At 48.4% G+C, this 16,122-nt stretch overlaps 2 protein-coding genes across 7 annotated transcripts in view; one reads left to right on the top strand and one right to left on the bottom strand.

Moving 5' to 3' along the window:
• C1QTNF1 (C1q and TNF related 1) overlaps window positions 1–285 on the bottom strand; it is a 72,033-nt gene extending 71,748 nt beyond the window's left edge. The window contains exon 1 of the mRNA XM_060171894.1: window positions 174–285. The gene's annotated coding sequence lies outside the window, so the exon portion shown is untranslated. The remainder of the gene's footprint in view (window positions 1–173) is intronic.
• Window positions 77–11,463, top strand: CANT1 (calcium activated nucleotidase 1). 6 transcript variants are annotated; one of them, XM_060171889.1, is made up of 5 exons: window positions 4,337–4,449; window positions 4,833–5,113; window positions 7,279–7,940; window positions 9,524–9,727; window positions 10,660–11,463. In XM_060171889.1, the coding sequence occupies exons 3-5, from the start codon at window positions 7,301–7,303 to the stop codon at window positions 11,028–11,030; spliced, it is 1,215 nt and encodes a 404-aa protein (XP_060027872.1). In that variant the 5' UTR covers window positions 4,337–4,449; window positions 4,833–5,113; window positions 7,279–7,300; the 3' UTR covers window positions 11,031–11,463. The 6 variants fall into 6 exon arrangements, with proteins under 6 accessions (XP_007533019.1, XP_060027872.1, XP_060027870.1 ...); XM_007532957.3 differs by lacking the exons at window positions 4,337–4,449; window positions 4,833–5,113 and adding an exon at window positions 77–175; XM_060171887.1 differs by lacking the exon at window positions 4,833–5,113 and having other exon boundaries at window positions 4,337–4,463.
• Window positions 11,464–16,122: the final 4,659 nt, after the last annotated feature.

The following is a 16,122-nucleotide window of genomic DNA, read 5'->3' on the forward strand; positions in this document are numbered from 1 at the left end:
TACCACTCCCAGGAGCCTCTGTGACCGGCGCGCAGCCGCAGCACTAGGGTTGTCGAATCCGAGCGTCCGCAGGAGGAGGGGTTAGACCCTGGGCGGGAGGCGCCGCTTTTCCGCCGGCTCTGCGCTCCGCTAGGCCGTCTGCCACCTCCGCGACCCCGGAAGCAGCCCCGCACCGGTGAGTGAAGACTGCCCCCGCGGGCCTCGCTGCGGCCCGGAATTCGTTTCCGCAGGCTGCCTTCCTGACCGGTTCACAGCCGTTGCCCCCCCCGCAGCTGGGGCCTTGTCCGTTCCCAGCCGGCACCTCAGCGCCTGCCACGGGACTCGCTCCCGCCTCCACTTCCGCCGGACGCCAGTGGGGAGAGCCTGCGCCGTCGGCCTCCCCGCCCCCCGGCTGCCATTCCTATCCCAGGGCCGCCGCCAGCGTCTTTTCCTGGGCCTCTGTGCCCCTTCCTGAAGGCGTCTGGCCCCAGCTCTCCTGGCCACCCCCGCCCCGCTGCAGTTCCCGTAGTTGGGGGTCGGGGGCTGGTGTTTGGGGCGGCCCAGGAGGGGCGATGGGCAGGTGCAGAGCCCGGCCCCTGCCCATAGGTTTTTGGGAGAAGGCTTCCCGGTGCTCCGAGGGTCTCTGGCTGTAGCCCGGTGGCCCCCAACCCAGCCTGAGCTGTGGGCACCAGCCTTGCATCCACCCTGAAGCTCCCGCGCTTGGCAGGCAGAGGGATCCTGTCACCTAGGGAGAGGGTTCAACGTCATCTCACTTTCTTGTCCGATTTAACCTGACCATGCGGTGGTTTTAGGAAGAGGGATGGTGGTGGTTGGCATCACCCTGGGACCCTTTGCTAGAGGTGGAGAGCTGCTCTCTTGGTACCTTCTGTCAAGGCTAATGCCTTCTAAGGTCTCTGCCTCCGGAGCCATACTCTGAGTGTTTATGCATATGCTTCCGTAGCCCGCAGAGGTGTAGTGAATGTGCTTGTTTAAGCTGTTGGTGCTTTGGGTTTGTATCCCATTCTGAATGCACCTGCTCTGCACCATGGATCGGTGTGGACAGACTTAGGTGGCAGAGGTGAAGCTGGCTCCTGGGGTGCCCGCCCATCGGGACCCAGCACAGGCGTCGCCCACACCTTCCAGTCTCAGGGCTTTCTTGCAGCAGCCTGCCGGTCTCCAGACAGCTACATAGCCAGGAACTTAAATGCTCTAGAGTTTTCTCCATCAAAGATAGAGCAGGTCCAGACTCCTGAAATGGATCAGTAGTTCAGTATGGAAGAATTTCATCATCGTTGTCATCATCATCATCATTTTGCCAGAGCACTGGTTGGGAGATGGAACCCTGACCTGGGAGCCTGGGAGTCTATTTGCATAACTAGTATACTATCTTTCCTGCCTTTGAAAGAATTTCTTTATTGTGCAGATACTTGTGGAATGGTAGGTACTCATTGGGGGTGGTAGTGGTGTTCTTTTTTTTATTAAATTCACTCCACACTGGAGATTTCTTGGAAAGCTTGCATTAAATACCAACATTAAGGGAATCCAGTGAGGACTTCTATGTTGGTGTTCCTGTTCACTAAACCAAGATGACTCATTAGGAAGAAATTATGCTGGTGGAGAGATCTGTTCTTACAGATGTTGTCACATCATTTTAACTTAAATTTCTTCTGAATTTTACTTATTTACTTGGGAAAGTACATTTATCAGCGGTACTCTGGGTTCTCACCAGTGTGTATATCCCTCATTGCTCACCAGGGGGCTGGGCCCTGGGGCTTGCGCTGGGGCAGTGTAGGGGGTGAGCTGGGTCAGTGTGCAGATGAGGGGATCAGGCTAGAAGTAATATGGTGGACTGGACTTGGGAGAGGCTGGGGATAGGTGGTCCAGAATGCTTAAGTATCCCAGAAACTCAGCCCTGAGAGCACTCAGGACTGAATACGGACTTGGACCAAAAGCAGGAGTATTGAATTCCCCTGATTCTCATACTTTCTGGAAAACGTGCCCAAGCATGTACTGTATTTATTCAGGACATCATTGTAAGCTGGGATAGTACTGTTTTGGCTAGAATTTTTCCAAGTGTCACATTGATGGTACAAATTAAGTATTCACAGTCCTACTGTGATGCAACAAATACAAACTGTGGAAGGGCTGAGATCATGAACTTGATTCAGAGGCAGAGTTGAATATGACTGGAACTTCCCCCCAAGATGTCTACAGTCTAACCACCAAGACATGTGTGTATGTCACAACACACTGATGGAGATGGGGGGTAGGGGGAACTAAGGAAGACAGGTAATCTTTGGAAGCTAGGAAGGGCAACGGATTAGATTCTCCCTTAGGACCTCAAAAAGGAAGGCAGCCCTTGCTTTCTAATCCAACCCTTGTAGACTTCTGTCCTTAGGGTGAAAAATAAATGTTAGAGCAGCAAAACTCACATTACTCTACTCAGTACTTGTTATTACTATTGTCATGCTACTGGGCCTTAAAAACTGAGGTCTGGACCTAGTTAATTGCACACATTGCAATGCACAAGGACTCAGGTTCAAGCCTTCAGTGCCCACCTGAAGGGAAGGGAGCTTCACAAGTGGTGAAGCAGTGCTACAGGTGTCTCTCTTTCTCTCCTGTTTCCCTCTGTCATATAAACTAATTAAATTAATTTTAAAAAGATTTTTTAAAAAAGAGGTCTGGACGGTTCGAGCCCCCGGCTTCCCACCTGCATGGGAGTTGCTTCACAGGTGGTGAAGCAAGTCTGTAGGTGTTTGTCTCCCCCCCCCCCATTTCTCTCTGTTCTATCCTACAACGATGGCATCAATAACAACAACAATAATAACAACAATAATAAAACAACAAGGGCAACAAAAGGGAATGAATAAATAAATATATAAAAAAAAGAGGTCTGGAAAATAGTTGGTCCTGAAACTACTTATAAAGAACTGCCTTCTAATAGGCTGGGGGCAGGAGAAGGGATAGATGAGCAGGGTTATTCCCACTGGGGAGGGGGTTGGCCTCAGCAATTTCTGAAGGATAGATCTGACAACTATGGATATGCTTTCCTTTTTCCTGGGCTCCAGCTACACACCCCATCCAGAGTATACTGGTCAGGCAGTCTTGATGCATTTGCTCAGAGCCTGTCTCACAGTGGCTGTTTAATGAAGACTCATTACCCTGAGACAGCTCCCCCAGTGTTCCTGATCCAGTGCTCTGAGTCCCCATGGCCTCTGCCATTGCTCTGTGAGCTCAGTTAACTCACAGCTAGTCTATGAGCTCAGTGGGGTCAGCTAGTCTATAAGCTCAGTGGGGTCAGCTCTTCACTTTTTAGTAGGACATATCTGTTGGTGGCAGTGGATAGAGCAGGTCTCAGGTTTGCCCAGAGAAGTGGGTTGCAGCTGCACAGGAGTGAGGAACTGAGAGGAGCCTGGCCGACTTTCCCAAGAGGCAAGGACCTGGAAAGGAACCTGCCCAACTCCGCTTCCTGCATTCCTAGATCCTGGAAGGGAGGAGCTTTGGCCTGGCAGCTCCTGTAACTGTTAGACCTGTTTGTTCTATCACCTGCCACTCCTGCAGACAGGGTGGAAAGGAGACTCCTTGGCCTGTGTACTGGGGGGACACTGGCTGCCCCCACCATCTAGTCCCCATGAAGAAATCAGATGGCAACCTGAGGACTGCCCTGGGAGGTAACCTCTGCATGGCTGCCCGCTCCTGGCTAAGGGCAGCCTCTGGGTGTATGGGAGGAAATAGGCTGCTTCCCTGGAGTCTGGGCACCCACTTCTGCTTCAGGCCCATTCTGCTAGGATGAAGACCAGATGGGTATGAACCTGGGAGTGCCTGTGGAATTAAGACCCAAGTCTCCATGGTGGCTGTCATCCTCCTGGTACCGTTTCAGGCATGCTCCCTTGCAATGAGGCTAAGCTAGGAAAACCAGGGAGTCAGCGGGGTGTGGTGCCCTGATCTTTATTAACAGGAAGAGGACGGTTTGCAGGCCCACCTCAGCAGGTGAGCCTGGCCAAGGGCCTTGTGACTCATCCATGGAGTTACGTGGGTTCTTCTTTTCTTAGTCCCATTAAATCAGCTAATTTTGCTACAGGCAGAAGAGGCAGAAACAAATCCTGAGACAATATAACAAACATTGGACTTGCTTGGCACCTTGGGGGGCATGCACAAGGAGAGGAGCAGTCTCAACTGCATTTCTTCCCCTCCTGGTCCCCTAGGGTTCATCCATTTTCATCACTCACTTTCTCTGGCTTTTCCTCTCAGTGCTCATGATAGGTGATTATTTGACTTTTAATGTCATTGGGGTCTCTTGCATGCCTGTTACCTACACTGTTCCTGGACCAACTTTTTCATTCTTTTCATTTTAGAGGGAGAGAAAAAAAAGGAGGGAGAAACATCACAGTACCACTCTACTATCCATGGAGCTTCCCCTGGTGTCTTGGTGCTCTCATGCAGTGCCAAGGCCTGAACTCTGGACCTTGTGTATGTATGTCAAGGTGTCTGCTCTACCCATTATGCTATCTCTTGGGCACCTGTGTTTAAACAAGTTCAAGCTTATTTCACACTAGCTCCCCTCAAACTACTTAACATTAGATGTACTAACTGTGGCACATCAGCTTTGGGTGTTGAACCAGCTTGGGGATGAGAAGAAGTGAGATGTTCTTGTCTACAAAAGCTGAGTAATCACTCAATCCAAACAGAGGGTCTGTCTAGGCTATATTCTCAGGGAGATTTACTTCTGGTGGCAAAAGTAATGGGTCTTTTAGAAGGCAGGCAGGCTGTGCCATCTCTGAGAGCAACCATTCTCTGGTTTACAAAAGGTGACTGAATCCCAGGTGCTTGTCATTCCCCCTTCTCTTCCCCAGACACACACTGAAAGCAGAGCCATTCCCTCTGGGAGCTCCACATGTGTGAGAGACCTGCACAGGGATGTCCAGCAGCCACACATTCACATGTCAGGGTCGCCGAGGACAGCCAGGAAGCTGTGTGACTTCTAGGACTGCTGCTCCACATCTCCACAAGGGCCACGAGAACTGGGGAGATAGCTCAGCCTGTCTGAGGTTCAGGCCCTGGCACTACCTTAAACCAGAGCTGAGCTGCTATCTGGAGCTCTCGGTCTCTCAGTAGAGACGTTGCTATAAACTAGGTAGCCAGCTTTTCACTCTCATGGTTTTGGTCGCCAGGGATTCAGTCAGTATCTCTGGCCTGGAATTTCAGGAGGCCGGTAGCATCCGCGTAGTGAGGCCCCCCCTCTAGAATCCCTCCTCGCCTATTCCAGCTTCTGTATTCCTTGGCTGTGGCTTCCCCTTTCTGTATCTGCCCATGTGGTTCATTGGTCTTTCCTTCTACCATCGATTTATTTCCTTCTGCCTATTTTTGTAGGGAAGGTTGTGATGGCATTGAGGGCCCATGGAGATGCCCTCCCCCATTCTTCACTTTGTCACATTTGCCTGTTCCATAGCTAGATCTGGGCCTGTTTAGGAACTGAGCCCTGCCACCTTTGAAGTGAGTGTATGGCCCCAGGAGAGGTGCACTGCCCTCTGACTGGACTGTAGGGGCCGGGCAGTGGGGTGTCCTCTCTGGCACGGTGGTGCAGGTGGTTTTCTCTGGTCAGTGACTGTCTGGGTGGAGGGAGTGTCAGGTGCAAGGCTGGCACAGGGGCATGGAGCTGTGATGACCTGATGTCCTATGGCTGGGTGCAGCACAAGGCTGAAGGAGTCTAACTTGCTCTGTGGGCTCTGGACTCTGCCCTTTCCAGGAAGCACTGGCTCCAGGCATTCTTCACCCATATACACTGCAAAAAACAAAACAAACAAACAAAAAAAAACCTGCCTTCCTACATCAGGTGTGTGGAGGGTGGACTTGAGGGGCCCCTGTGGACTGCACTGAGGAGATCTTATTGTCTGTCCCTTCTCACAGCTGAGGCCATCAGAGTCCTGCGTGAGCCAGGATTTGTGCCGCGACTTTGGGGCAGGAAGTGAACTCAGAGCTCTGACCTGCAGGTTATATATGAGTAGACAGTTTTGGGAATCCTCATTGCACACCAGCCTCAGTAGCCAGGAAATCTTGTTCCAGGTGCCCAGGGGCGCTGGGAAGCACTGTGCTGCTATAGGGAGGTGAGGTCAGAAGATTTGGGGAGCCTCCCCTGTAGGGGTTTGTCTCCAGGAGATGAGGTTGCCTGGGGCAGATGCAGATGTAGAAGGATCCAGAGGGACTTAGAGAACGAGGAAGACCTCTCGCCAGCAGGTCAGGTGGGGGTTACCCCTGGGCCCCCATGTGGTATGTCACAGTGTAAATGCTGGTCCAGGATGATGAAGACAGGAGCAGAGATGTCACAGCATCAGGACTGCTGCCCTTCACTCACATTAACGTTGGGGCGAGGAGTGGCCAAGGGAGCTGCTGACAGAAGCTGGGAAAGGAGGCAGAAGCCCCTCCTGCTGCCCAGGTGGTGGTGGCAGTTCAGAACTTTTTTAGTCTTGGCTGGGGAGACAGCATAGTGGTTCTGCAAAAGACTTCCTTGCCTGAGGATTCCCAAATTCAGTTCTCAGCCGCACTGTAAGCCAGAGCTAAGCAGTGATCCGGGGTTCCCCCCTTCTGTATCTCTCTCATTAAAAAAATAAAATATTGAAGGACTTTCTGTTAATGCAGCACATTTATGCAGAAAACCCACAAAATAAAACTCAGGCCATGGCTGTTGCCCATGGTAGGGCACATGCTGCACATGTAGTGGGCCCCTGGTCTGATTGCTGGCACCAAACCCAAAAATTTAATTAAAAACACGCAACAACAAAAAGCAAGCAAACAAACAAACCAAAAACTCATACAGGGAAGTTTCAACTAGAGAAATGGCAGATGGAACAATTCTCACCTCTGTTTCTCAGGGAAGACTGGGGTGTTTAGAGCTTTGAGGAGAGAGGGCAATAGGACTGATGGTTTGAACTGAGAAGTTTAAAATACATGATTGAAATGTAAGCAGACAGGCCATCAGGTAACTTATGTGGTAGAGTGCACATATTACTATGTGTAATAACCCAGGTTTAAGTCCTGGGCCACTTCATGGCTGCACCTGCAGGGGGGAATTTCACAAGTGATAGAGCAGTGCTGTGGTCTCTCTCTCTCTGTCTTTCACTCTCTCTAAATGAAAAAAAAATGGCCACAAGTAAGATGGGCTTTTGTGTCCACAGTTACTGATTTAGGATGGGGGGAGGGCATTTCCTTGAGGGTACCAAAGCCCTCCCAGGAACTTGGGGAAGTGGGAAACCTCTGTCTCTCTTGCCACTGATGTATCTCTTACTTCATCCTCATGTGCAGGTCCCCCCTGCCCTCCAGTCTGATGCCCATCCAGCCCGCTGAGCACTGGGAATGGAATGAGTCTATGCATTCCCTGCGGATTAGTGTGGGGGGCCTCCCTATACTGGCATCCATGACCAAGGCCACAGACCCCCGCTTCCGCCCCCGCTGGAAGGTGATTCTGCCATCCTTCGTGGGTGCCGCCCTCCTCTGGCTGATCTACCTCCACCACCCGCCCCCAGGCCGGTCCCCTACACTCAATGCCCATAGCTGGAGGCTTGGCCAGGCGTCTGCTGACCGCCACAGTACGTACAATGACACCTACCCCCTGTCTGTCCCCCAGAGGACGCTGGGTGGCACTCGCTACCGCATCGCGGTTATTGCAGACTTGGACGCGGACTCCAGGGCCCAGGAGGAAAACACCTGGTTCAGCTACCTGAAGAAGGGCTATCTCACCCTGTCGGACAGTGGGGATAGGATGACTGTGGAGTGGGACAAGAGTCATGGCATCTTGGAGTCCCACCTGGCAGAGAAGGGACGGGGCATGGAGCTGTCTGATCTGATCGTCTTCAATGGCAAGCTCTACTCTGTGGATGACCGGACAGGGGTCATCTACCAGATCGAGGGCACCAAAGCTGTGCCTTGGGTGATCCTATCAGATGGTGATGGAACCGTGGGGAAAGGTGAGTCGGCTGTCAGCCCATCTGTCTCCTGGACCATGTGGAGGTACTGAGATGCGCTCCAGGCTGACTTGCTGGCTTGTTTAGCACATGAGACAGTAGTCATCCAGAAGGGGATGTCAGGAAGAGCATCAGCACCTCCTGCTTCTGACTGGTTCCTCACAGCTGAGTACAAAAATCCTCTGGGGGTTCAGACTCCAGAAGTTCTAGAAATATGAGCCAGATACTAGAGAGCTTCTAGAGAAGGGCAATTTCTTTCCAGAATAAATGAGACATCTGTCTACACTACTCAGTCCCCTGGGAATGTGTCCCTTTATGTCCTGTCAGGTACCTTCAGGTTGTGATGGGTCTGTACCCTCAGAGGCCTTGAACCTGTAAAGCCCTGTGTCAGACTGTTGTGTTTGAAACAGAAACTTCATTTGGTAAATGAGCTCCTCTGACCAGCCCTCCTTTCTGAAAATCAACAAGAAGGTCAGAGGAGCAGCAGTGGCTCCACTGGAACCACCTGAGACTCCTGCAGTACTCCTGGAAGGTAGAGCTCATGGGGAGCCCGAGTAAGCCATGGCCAGCAGAACCAGGCACTGGGCACTGGTAGGTGAGATGTGTCAAGCCCTCCCTGAGGGACCGACTCAGAGTCTGGGAAGTTGGTAGGGAAGGCAGCTCAACCACAGATTTAGAGAAAACATTGGCTGCCTGTCTCCTGCCTCATTATGACAGCTGTTAGGAAATTTTGTTCTTCCTCTTGAATCAGGAAGAAAGCAGATAAAGGAGACTGCCCATGGCAGGGTTACCCAGAAGGAAGGAATGGAGGGCCTGGTGAGTGGGGCACATCTTGTCTCCAAGGGGCCCAGAGGGCCAGATGGAGACTTTCAGGGACTTGTGCTGAGTATGCCAGGAGTGGCTGTCATCCCAGGGGCCTGCAGTGTGCCATCTCATGGGGCAAGCATGGACCTGGCAAAATGCTTGGGATGGTCAGGAACAGGTGAGAATGTGTTGGAAAAGCAGAAGCTCCTGCATGGCTGCCTGTGTTGCAGCTTCCAGAGTTAGGTTCACAGCAGTGTGAGCAGGTGGGCGTGTTAGGTGTATGGGGTGAGAGGTGTATGCGGTGGTCAGCATCTCACTGACTGCTGGTATGTGCTTTTCTCAGATATGTATATGCTGGGCTCTGCTGTGGCAAGTGTGCCTTCCCTCTCTGGGACCTGGGGTTAATCCTGAAGTTAGGACACACGGTTGACTGGGCCTCCTGAGCAGGTGAAGCAGGGTACCTGTGGCCAGAGCACCTAGACTGAGTCACTAAGAGAGGCTGCCCCGACAGAGTTCGTGGACTGAGTTACCAAATGAAACTGTGATTATTCCTGGAAGGCAGGGAGAGAGGAAGAGGGGAAAGACAAAAGCAGGAAAGCTGCCTGTCTTGTGTGGCTGTGGTATAGGGCCTAGAGTTCTGGGTGGTCTGTCTGACCCTGCTCTCTGGCTGTTCCCTTTGGTGAAGTCACCATATGGATGTCTGATGTTCAGGCTACCCTGGATGTATGCAGTGGTCTCCTGGGCAGGGGGCCAGACATCATCCCTCTTGTCCTTGTTCCTAGGCTTCAAAGCTGAGTGGTTGGCTGTGAAGGATGAACATCTGTATGTGGGCGGCCTGGGCAAGGAGTGGACTACCACCACGGGGGAAGTGATGAATGAGAACCCTGAGTGGGTGAAGGTGGTGAGCTACAGGGGCAGCGTGAACCATGAGAATTGGGTGTCCAGTTACAATGCTCTGCGGGCTGCTGCTGGGATCCGGCCTCCAGGTAAGGGACCACGGCTCTGCCCTGAGGGCCTTTCACAAACACGGACCACTTGGCTGACTGGCTTGTGCTTTCTCAGCAGGCTACTTGATCCAGCCTGGGGCTTTGGGCTCTCTTCTGTGGTTGCCTGACTTGGGCTTCTGGGGGTTAAATGAACCTTTTCCTCTTGATCCCTCAAGCACCCTTCCAGGTGACCTTTGCTGCCTCTGGCCCTTACCCTGGGCTGGGAACTGACACTGGAAACATGGCATACAGACCTTTTGTTCTTTCCCGTGTTTTCAAGTCTTTGTGGTTAGTAAGTAGGGAGTCAGTCTGAGGCTAATGATGCTTGGAGTGGCCTGGTCACTTTTAACTTGGGAGCCTGTGGGCATTGCCTGTCATGTTTTTAAAGACCTCCAGGTGTAACTTGAATATTCTTTGCTGATCAGGTGGACCCTAGAGAGGATTGTTTTCTGTCTAACCATGAAAGGTGTGAGTTTCTCTGCAGCTTCTGGAAGCAGCCGCTCCCTACCCACTTGTTGCGATCTTTCAAATTCCCTACATTGTGGCCTTTGCGAATGTTGTCTTGCTGCTTCCCTGGATCTGAGTCCTCACTCTTGATTAATACCAGGGAAGCACACACGAGACAGAGCCCAGGGCTATGGGTTCTCTGAAGCTTTAGGAGCAGCTGGCAAAGTGAGGGGGAAGAGGGGCGCCCTAGCATCAGTGGTGGCCTCTGGGGTCTGACCTGTCTGCACGACCTTTATTACCTAGTAACATGCCAAATCCACTAGGAGGAGGTCTGGAGAGTGACAGATGGGGCGGTAGTGCTTTGCCCTGGCCTGTGGCCCTGTGGATGTGAGTCACCCCATGTGGCTGGAAAGGCAAGGATTCTGGTGGGAGGGGAGAGCCTAGACACCAGGTGGGCCTGCTGATGGGGCTGTCTGTCTCCCCAGGCTACCTCATTCACGAATCAGCCTGCTGGAGCGACATGCTGAAGCGCTGGTTCTTCTTGCCACGCCGAGCTAGCCATGAGCGCTATAGTGAGAAGGAGGACGAGCACAAGGGTACCAACCTGCTGCTGAGTGCTGCCCAGGACTTCAGCGACATCACTGTCAGCCATGTCGGGGAGGTGGTGCCCACGCATGGCTTCTCTTCCTTCAAGTTCATCCCCAACACGGATGACCAGATTATTGTGGCCCTCAAGTCTGAGGAGGATGGCGGCAAGGTGGCCACCTACATCACGGCTTTCACACTTGACGGGCGCCTGCTCCTGCCTGAGACCAAGATCGGGAGCGTCAAGTACGAAGGGATAGAGTTTATATGAGCTTAGAGGTTCAGACCTTGAGCAAGGCTGAAGGGGGTTTGCTTAAGCTGCACCTGGACTCACATTTATAAGACCAGAGAATTGCACTTTTATGTGGGATTTTTGTTTTTGTTTTTTTTCCTTTTTGGAAATCTGAGGTGTGTATCTGGTTGAGAGGTCTTCAAAATAGGAAGTGGCAAGCAACCAGAGATGTGATTTCTTGATGCAAAGAATGGCTCAGAGCCTCCTGAGTGACCCCTCAAGCTGACTTGCTCAGATGCTGCTCTGTGCTGCCATCTGGTGGTGGGAACTAGTTACTGCAGGGGCCCTGTCTAACCACCGGGTAATCTGATGGCCCTTTCTGTTTGTTACTGTGTTCAGTAAATATTTCGTGAGCTCCTACTGTGTGTCAAGTACTGTAATGCCTCTGAAAATAAAAGATTTCCATCAGGAACTCCCAGTTTATCCCTCTTTTCTTATTCTTAAACCTTAGATTAAAAAACCCACTCCTCCATTCTCTTGGCAAAAAAGCCTGTCTGTACGGCAGGACTTTGGAGGAATGTGTGAGGGAGACGGACCCCTGAGAATGCATATGTCCAGAATACTGCAGGAAAGGCACAAGGTCCACAGTCTTCATATCAAATATCCCTTGTTTCACATGCCTAGCTCTGTTATATCCCTTCAGGAAAATTCTGTAGCTATATTAACACTTAGAAGGTTTAATTATGAACTTACATTAATTAAATAAATTTCTTTTCTTGTAAAGTGGATTTGCCAAGTCTTATCACAGAAAAGTCTGCCAGTTAAACATATTCGCAGCAGTGCAGGAAACAGTAATGAAGCAGTTATAGTCTGGAAGTCAAGTCCATAAGCAAGAGTCCTCAGCAAAAGGATAGAAAGACACCTTAAAAGACTTCCATGGGGGTGGGGGTTGGCTGGCAGCACAGCAGGTTAAGCGCATATGGCACAAAGTTAGGATCCTGGTTTGAGAGCTGAGCTCCCCACCTGCAGGGAGTTGCTTCACAAGTGGTGAAGCAGGTCTGCAGGTGTCTCCCCATCTCTCTTGATTTCTCTCTGCCCTATCCAACAACAACGACAGCTATGACAACAATAACAACTACAACAAGTGCAGCAACAAGGTCCACAAAGTGGGAAAAAATAGCTCCCAGGAACAGTAGATTTGTAGTAACTCTGGAGGAGGAAAAAAAAAAAAAAAGACTTTCATGGGTGGCTTGGATTTTCTTTCCTGCTCAAGTGGGATCACAGATCTGGAGTACTATCCCCAGATCTCAGCTGAGGCTCCTTCAGATTCTGGAGTCTCTGGGTGTACCCGTGTGGGTCCATATCCCCTTCCCCCCATGACCTTTCATTTCTCCTCTTTTGTAAGGAGTTGTGTAACCTTTCACCCTTGGCAACACGTCAGAAGTTCTGCTTGTCCTAGTCCTTGTGGCTCTTATCAATGCTCCAGGATAAAGGTGGGGGGGAGTGAGTCAGAGCTCAGCCTTAATTAACAGCCATTGTCATCATTTCTAAGAAACCACCTGCCCCCAGTAGAAAGTATTGGTGCCTTGTGGACGTGTGGACACAGGAAGCATCATCTTCAAGATGTTGTTACTGTTTTGGCCGTCACAAACTTTCCTGCTTTGAAACTGAATGTCAGCAGCCAGGAGTGGACCCTTGCCTTTGCACTGGGTGTCTGTTTCTTTCCATACCACAATCTCAAATGAACATAAAACAAACCGCTGTTGTGCCACATTTCCAGAATTCAGCTCCCAGAGCACAGACCCACGTTCTCTACCTGGTGTGCTTGCTCACTGAGCCACATACTTGATGAGTGTCTTAGGTTGCCTTTAGGAGCAGAGGGACTAGAAGCTTTCTGAAAATGTCCAGGAGGTCTAGTCTGTCCATCTCTTCATTTAATTCTCATTTCTTTGTTGATTCTCTGCTTCATTGATCTGTCTATGTGTGAAAGTAGGGTGTTGAAGTCTCCCACTATTATTGTATTGATGGATTTTTGTACTTCTTTCAGTAAGTGTTTGATATATTTAGAAGGTCCCTCATTGAGTGCATAGATGTTAATAATTGTTAAATCTTGGTTGATTCTCTAATCATTATGTAATGACCTTGCCTATCTTTTATTACTTTATTTAATTTAAGATCTATTGTGCCAGAGATGAGAATGGCTGTTCCTGCCCTTTTTTGTAGTCCATTAGCCTGTATGATAGTTTTCCATCCTTTCACTTTTAAGTCTGTGTTTGTCTTGTTGGTTCAGTTGGCATTCTTGCATGCAGCATCTCATTAGGTTGTTTTCTGATCCATCTTCCCACTCTGTGCCTTTTAATGGGCAAATTTAAGCCATTGACATTTATTGATATTATAGATTGAATGTATTGTACCATTATTCAACAATTATTTATTTGCTCTGCTATATGGCAAGTACTGTGGTGATGTTCTTGTTTATAAGAGGTCTTTTAGAACCTCTTTCAGGGCAGACTTGATGATGGTTGCCTCTTTTAACTGTTGCCTGTCTGAGAAGGTTTTGACCCCCCCATCTAGTTTGAATGAAAGTCTAACAGGATATATTATCCTTGGTTGAAACCCTTTTTCATTCAGGGCTCGATAGATATCTTGCCATTCTCTTCTGGCTTTTAGAGTTTGAGTCTTATGGATTTTCCCCTGTATATGACTTTTTGCTTTTCTCTTTCAGCCTTTAGGATCCTTTCTTTATCCTTAACTTCTTTTCATTGTAACTATGATGTGTCTTGGTGTCTTCAGGTCTGGATTGATTCTGTTTGGGACTCTCTGGTCCTCTTGAATCTTAATGTCCTTTCTCTTCTTTAGGTCTGGAGTTCGGGAAGTTTTTTTTTTATTATTTCCTCTAGAATGTTTACTTCCCCTTCCTCTCTTTCTTCCTCTGGTAGGCCAATGATATGAATGTTACTTCTTTTGAGATCATCCCATATGTCTCTGTTGTTTTCAGTGTCTCTAAATTTCTTTTTGAGCTCTTTTACCACTTTCTTAGTTTTATCTAGCTTATCCTCTGTCTGGCTAATTCTGTATTATGCTTCTATTTGTCTGATTTCCCTTTCCTCAGCCTCTTTTTTTCAGTTCAGTTATAGTATTAGCTTGTTCTGCTAATTGGCATTTTAGCTCAGTTATTTCAGATTTCAGATCTGTAATTACCTCAAGGTAGCTAGTATTTTCCTTGAGGTTCTGTTGTGTTGTTTCCCTAATTCTGATAGCCCTTTCCTCCATAGTTGTCTTCATTTCTGTGATTATTAGGTTTATTATTGCTTGCATACTTTTCTTATCTATGGTTACTTCTCACTGATTTGGAGTTTCTTCTGGGCTCCTCTCCTGATTCATTGTGATAGCAGTTTTATTTGTTCTTGATTTAGCCTTTTTTTTTATTATTATTATTGTTAGGGTTTTTAGTTTTCTGTTCTGTCATTCTTCAGTTGTTGTGTTTTGAATACAAGCCATGCTATACCAAAGCATTTTCACAAATACAGTCAGAAACCTCAAAAAATTACAATAGCAAAACAGTACCACCAGTTAAAAAAAAAAAATAGCAATCAAAACCAAAAGAAAAAGAGAGGAAAAAAGGGAGAGCAAGAATAGACCATTATGCAAATCTACTACCACTGTAAATTCTAGGGATAGCAAGAGGAGAAAGGGAAGTAGAAAAGAGAGATACACAAACACACAGAGAATCCACTCCAAGTGAGATTTATTCCATAAAATAATTCCCAAATGAGTATCAGTTAATTCAGAAAGCAAAGGAAGAAAACAAAAAGAAAAAGAAAGGAGCAATGAGAGGAAAGAGTTGGGGTTTGTTTTTTTGTTTTTTGAATTAGCTAAGAAGATCAAAAAGGGAAAGTGGAAGGAAGAGGGAGAGACAAATTCCTCTCACAATGGATAGGAAACCCAGTCACCTATCAATTGAAAAAACAACAACAGGTAATTTTGGTCAACCTGAAGAAGGAGGGGGCAAAAGGGACATGTGTATATATAATAGTAATAATAATAAAATAAAATAGAGTAAAAAACCCTAACAGTCTGCTGCTTGAACTGCTACAGATTGGCTACAGGTAGCCTGAGCAAAGACAGCCAATTATAGTAAGTTTCAAAAAAATAAATAACCTCCAGGAAGACTTTCCCCAGACAGGGCTGAGGCTCTGATTGGTCAGGTATTTTTGTTACTCAAGTAGAGCTCCAGCTACCTTAAAAAAAAAAAAAAAAAAAGAGGAGGAAAACAAAAAGAAAAAGGCTTCTAATGGCACTCCTGGTGAGCCAGGAATCTTGGTAAAGAAAATAGCTCAGTGGGAAGCCTGCTTAGAGTGGCTGCCCAGCCCCTTGGGGCTGTTTCTGGGGTGGGAGGTAGGCTTAAGTTCAGAAGTAATCAAGCCAAAAAGATTCTCCTTTGTCCATTTGGCCTCTGTTTGCCTGGCTAGAGTGGGTTATACGACTCTTTTTTTTTGGTCACCCTGACCACCCCTTGTTCTCCCTATCCAGAGAATCTCAGGTTGTAAGCTGCTTCTGTTTGGAGCTCATGGCAGCTGTTGTTTCCAAGTCGTCATCTTGGCTTCACCCCGTGTTTTCTTATTTTCAATGTTACTTATTTTTGCCCTAACTTTATTTCAGTTCTTTTGGTTGTTTTAGGGTTCTTTTGTTCTTCTTCTGTAGGTCTTTATGGTGTGCAATCAGGCTGTTTATTTGTGCTTTTTCTTGTTTCCTAATGTGTATGGCTATGAACTTCCCTCTCGAACTGCCTTAGCTATGTCCCAAATATGTTGATAGCTTGTGTCTTCATTTTCATTGAACTTTCAAAACATTCTGATTTCTTTATTTCTTCTGAACCAGTAGTTGTTACATAGTGCACTGTTGAGTTTCCATATTTTTGGATTTTACTAAATATTTGTTTGTTGTTAAATGTTAAGTTAATTCTACTGTAGTCTGAGAAGATGCTTGGGATGGTTTCGATGCTCTTGAATTTGCTGCTGCTGTCTTTGTGACCTAACATATGGTCTATCCTTGAGAATGACCCATGTGGACTTGCTGGGAGCCAAGGCCTTAACTAAGTCTCTCATATAGAAAGTTACAAAACATCCTG

This window comes from Erinaceus europaeus, chromosome 14 (assembly GCF_950295315.1).
Source record: "Erinaceus europaeus chromosome 14, mEriEur2.1, whole genome shotgun sequence".
Lineage (NCBI taxonomy): Eukaryota > Metazoa > Chordata > Mammalia > Eulipotyphla > Erinaceidae > Erinaceus > Erinaceus europaeus.

Excerpts from the sequence above, each read along its gene's own strand:
- CANT1 (XM_060171886.1), top strand. The coding sequence starts at position 4,386 with ATGGAGCTTCCCCTGGTGTCTTGGTGCTCTCATGCAGTGCCAAGGCCT. Across the intron at positions 4,454-7,278 it reads GAACTCTGGACCTTGTGTAT|GTCCCCCCTGCCCTCCAGTC; the intron begins GTATGTCAAGGT and ends CCTCATGTGCAG. Across the intron at positions 9,728-10,659 it reads TGCTGGGATCCGGCCTCCAG|GCTACCTCATTCACGAATCA; the intron begins GTAAGGGACCAC and ends CTGTCTCCCCAG.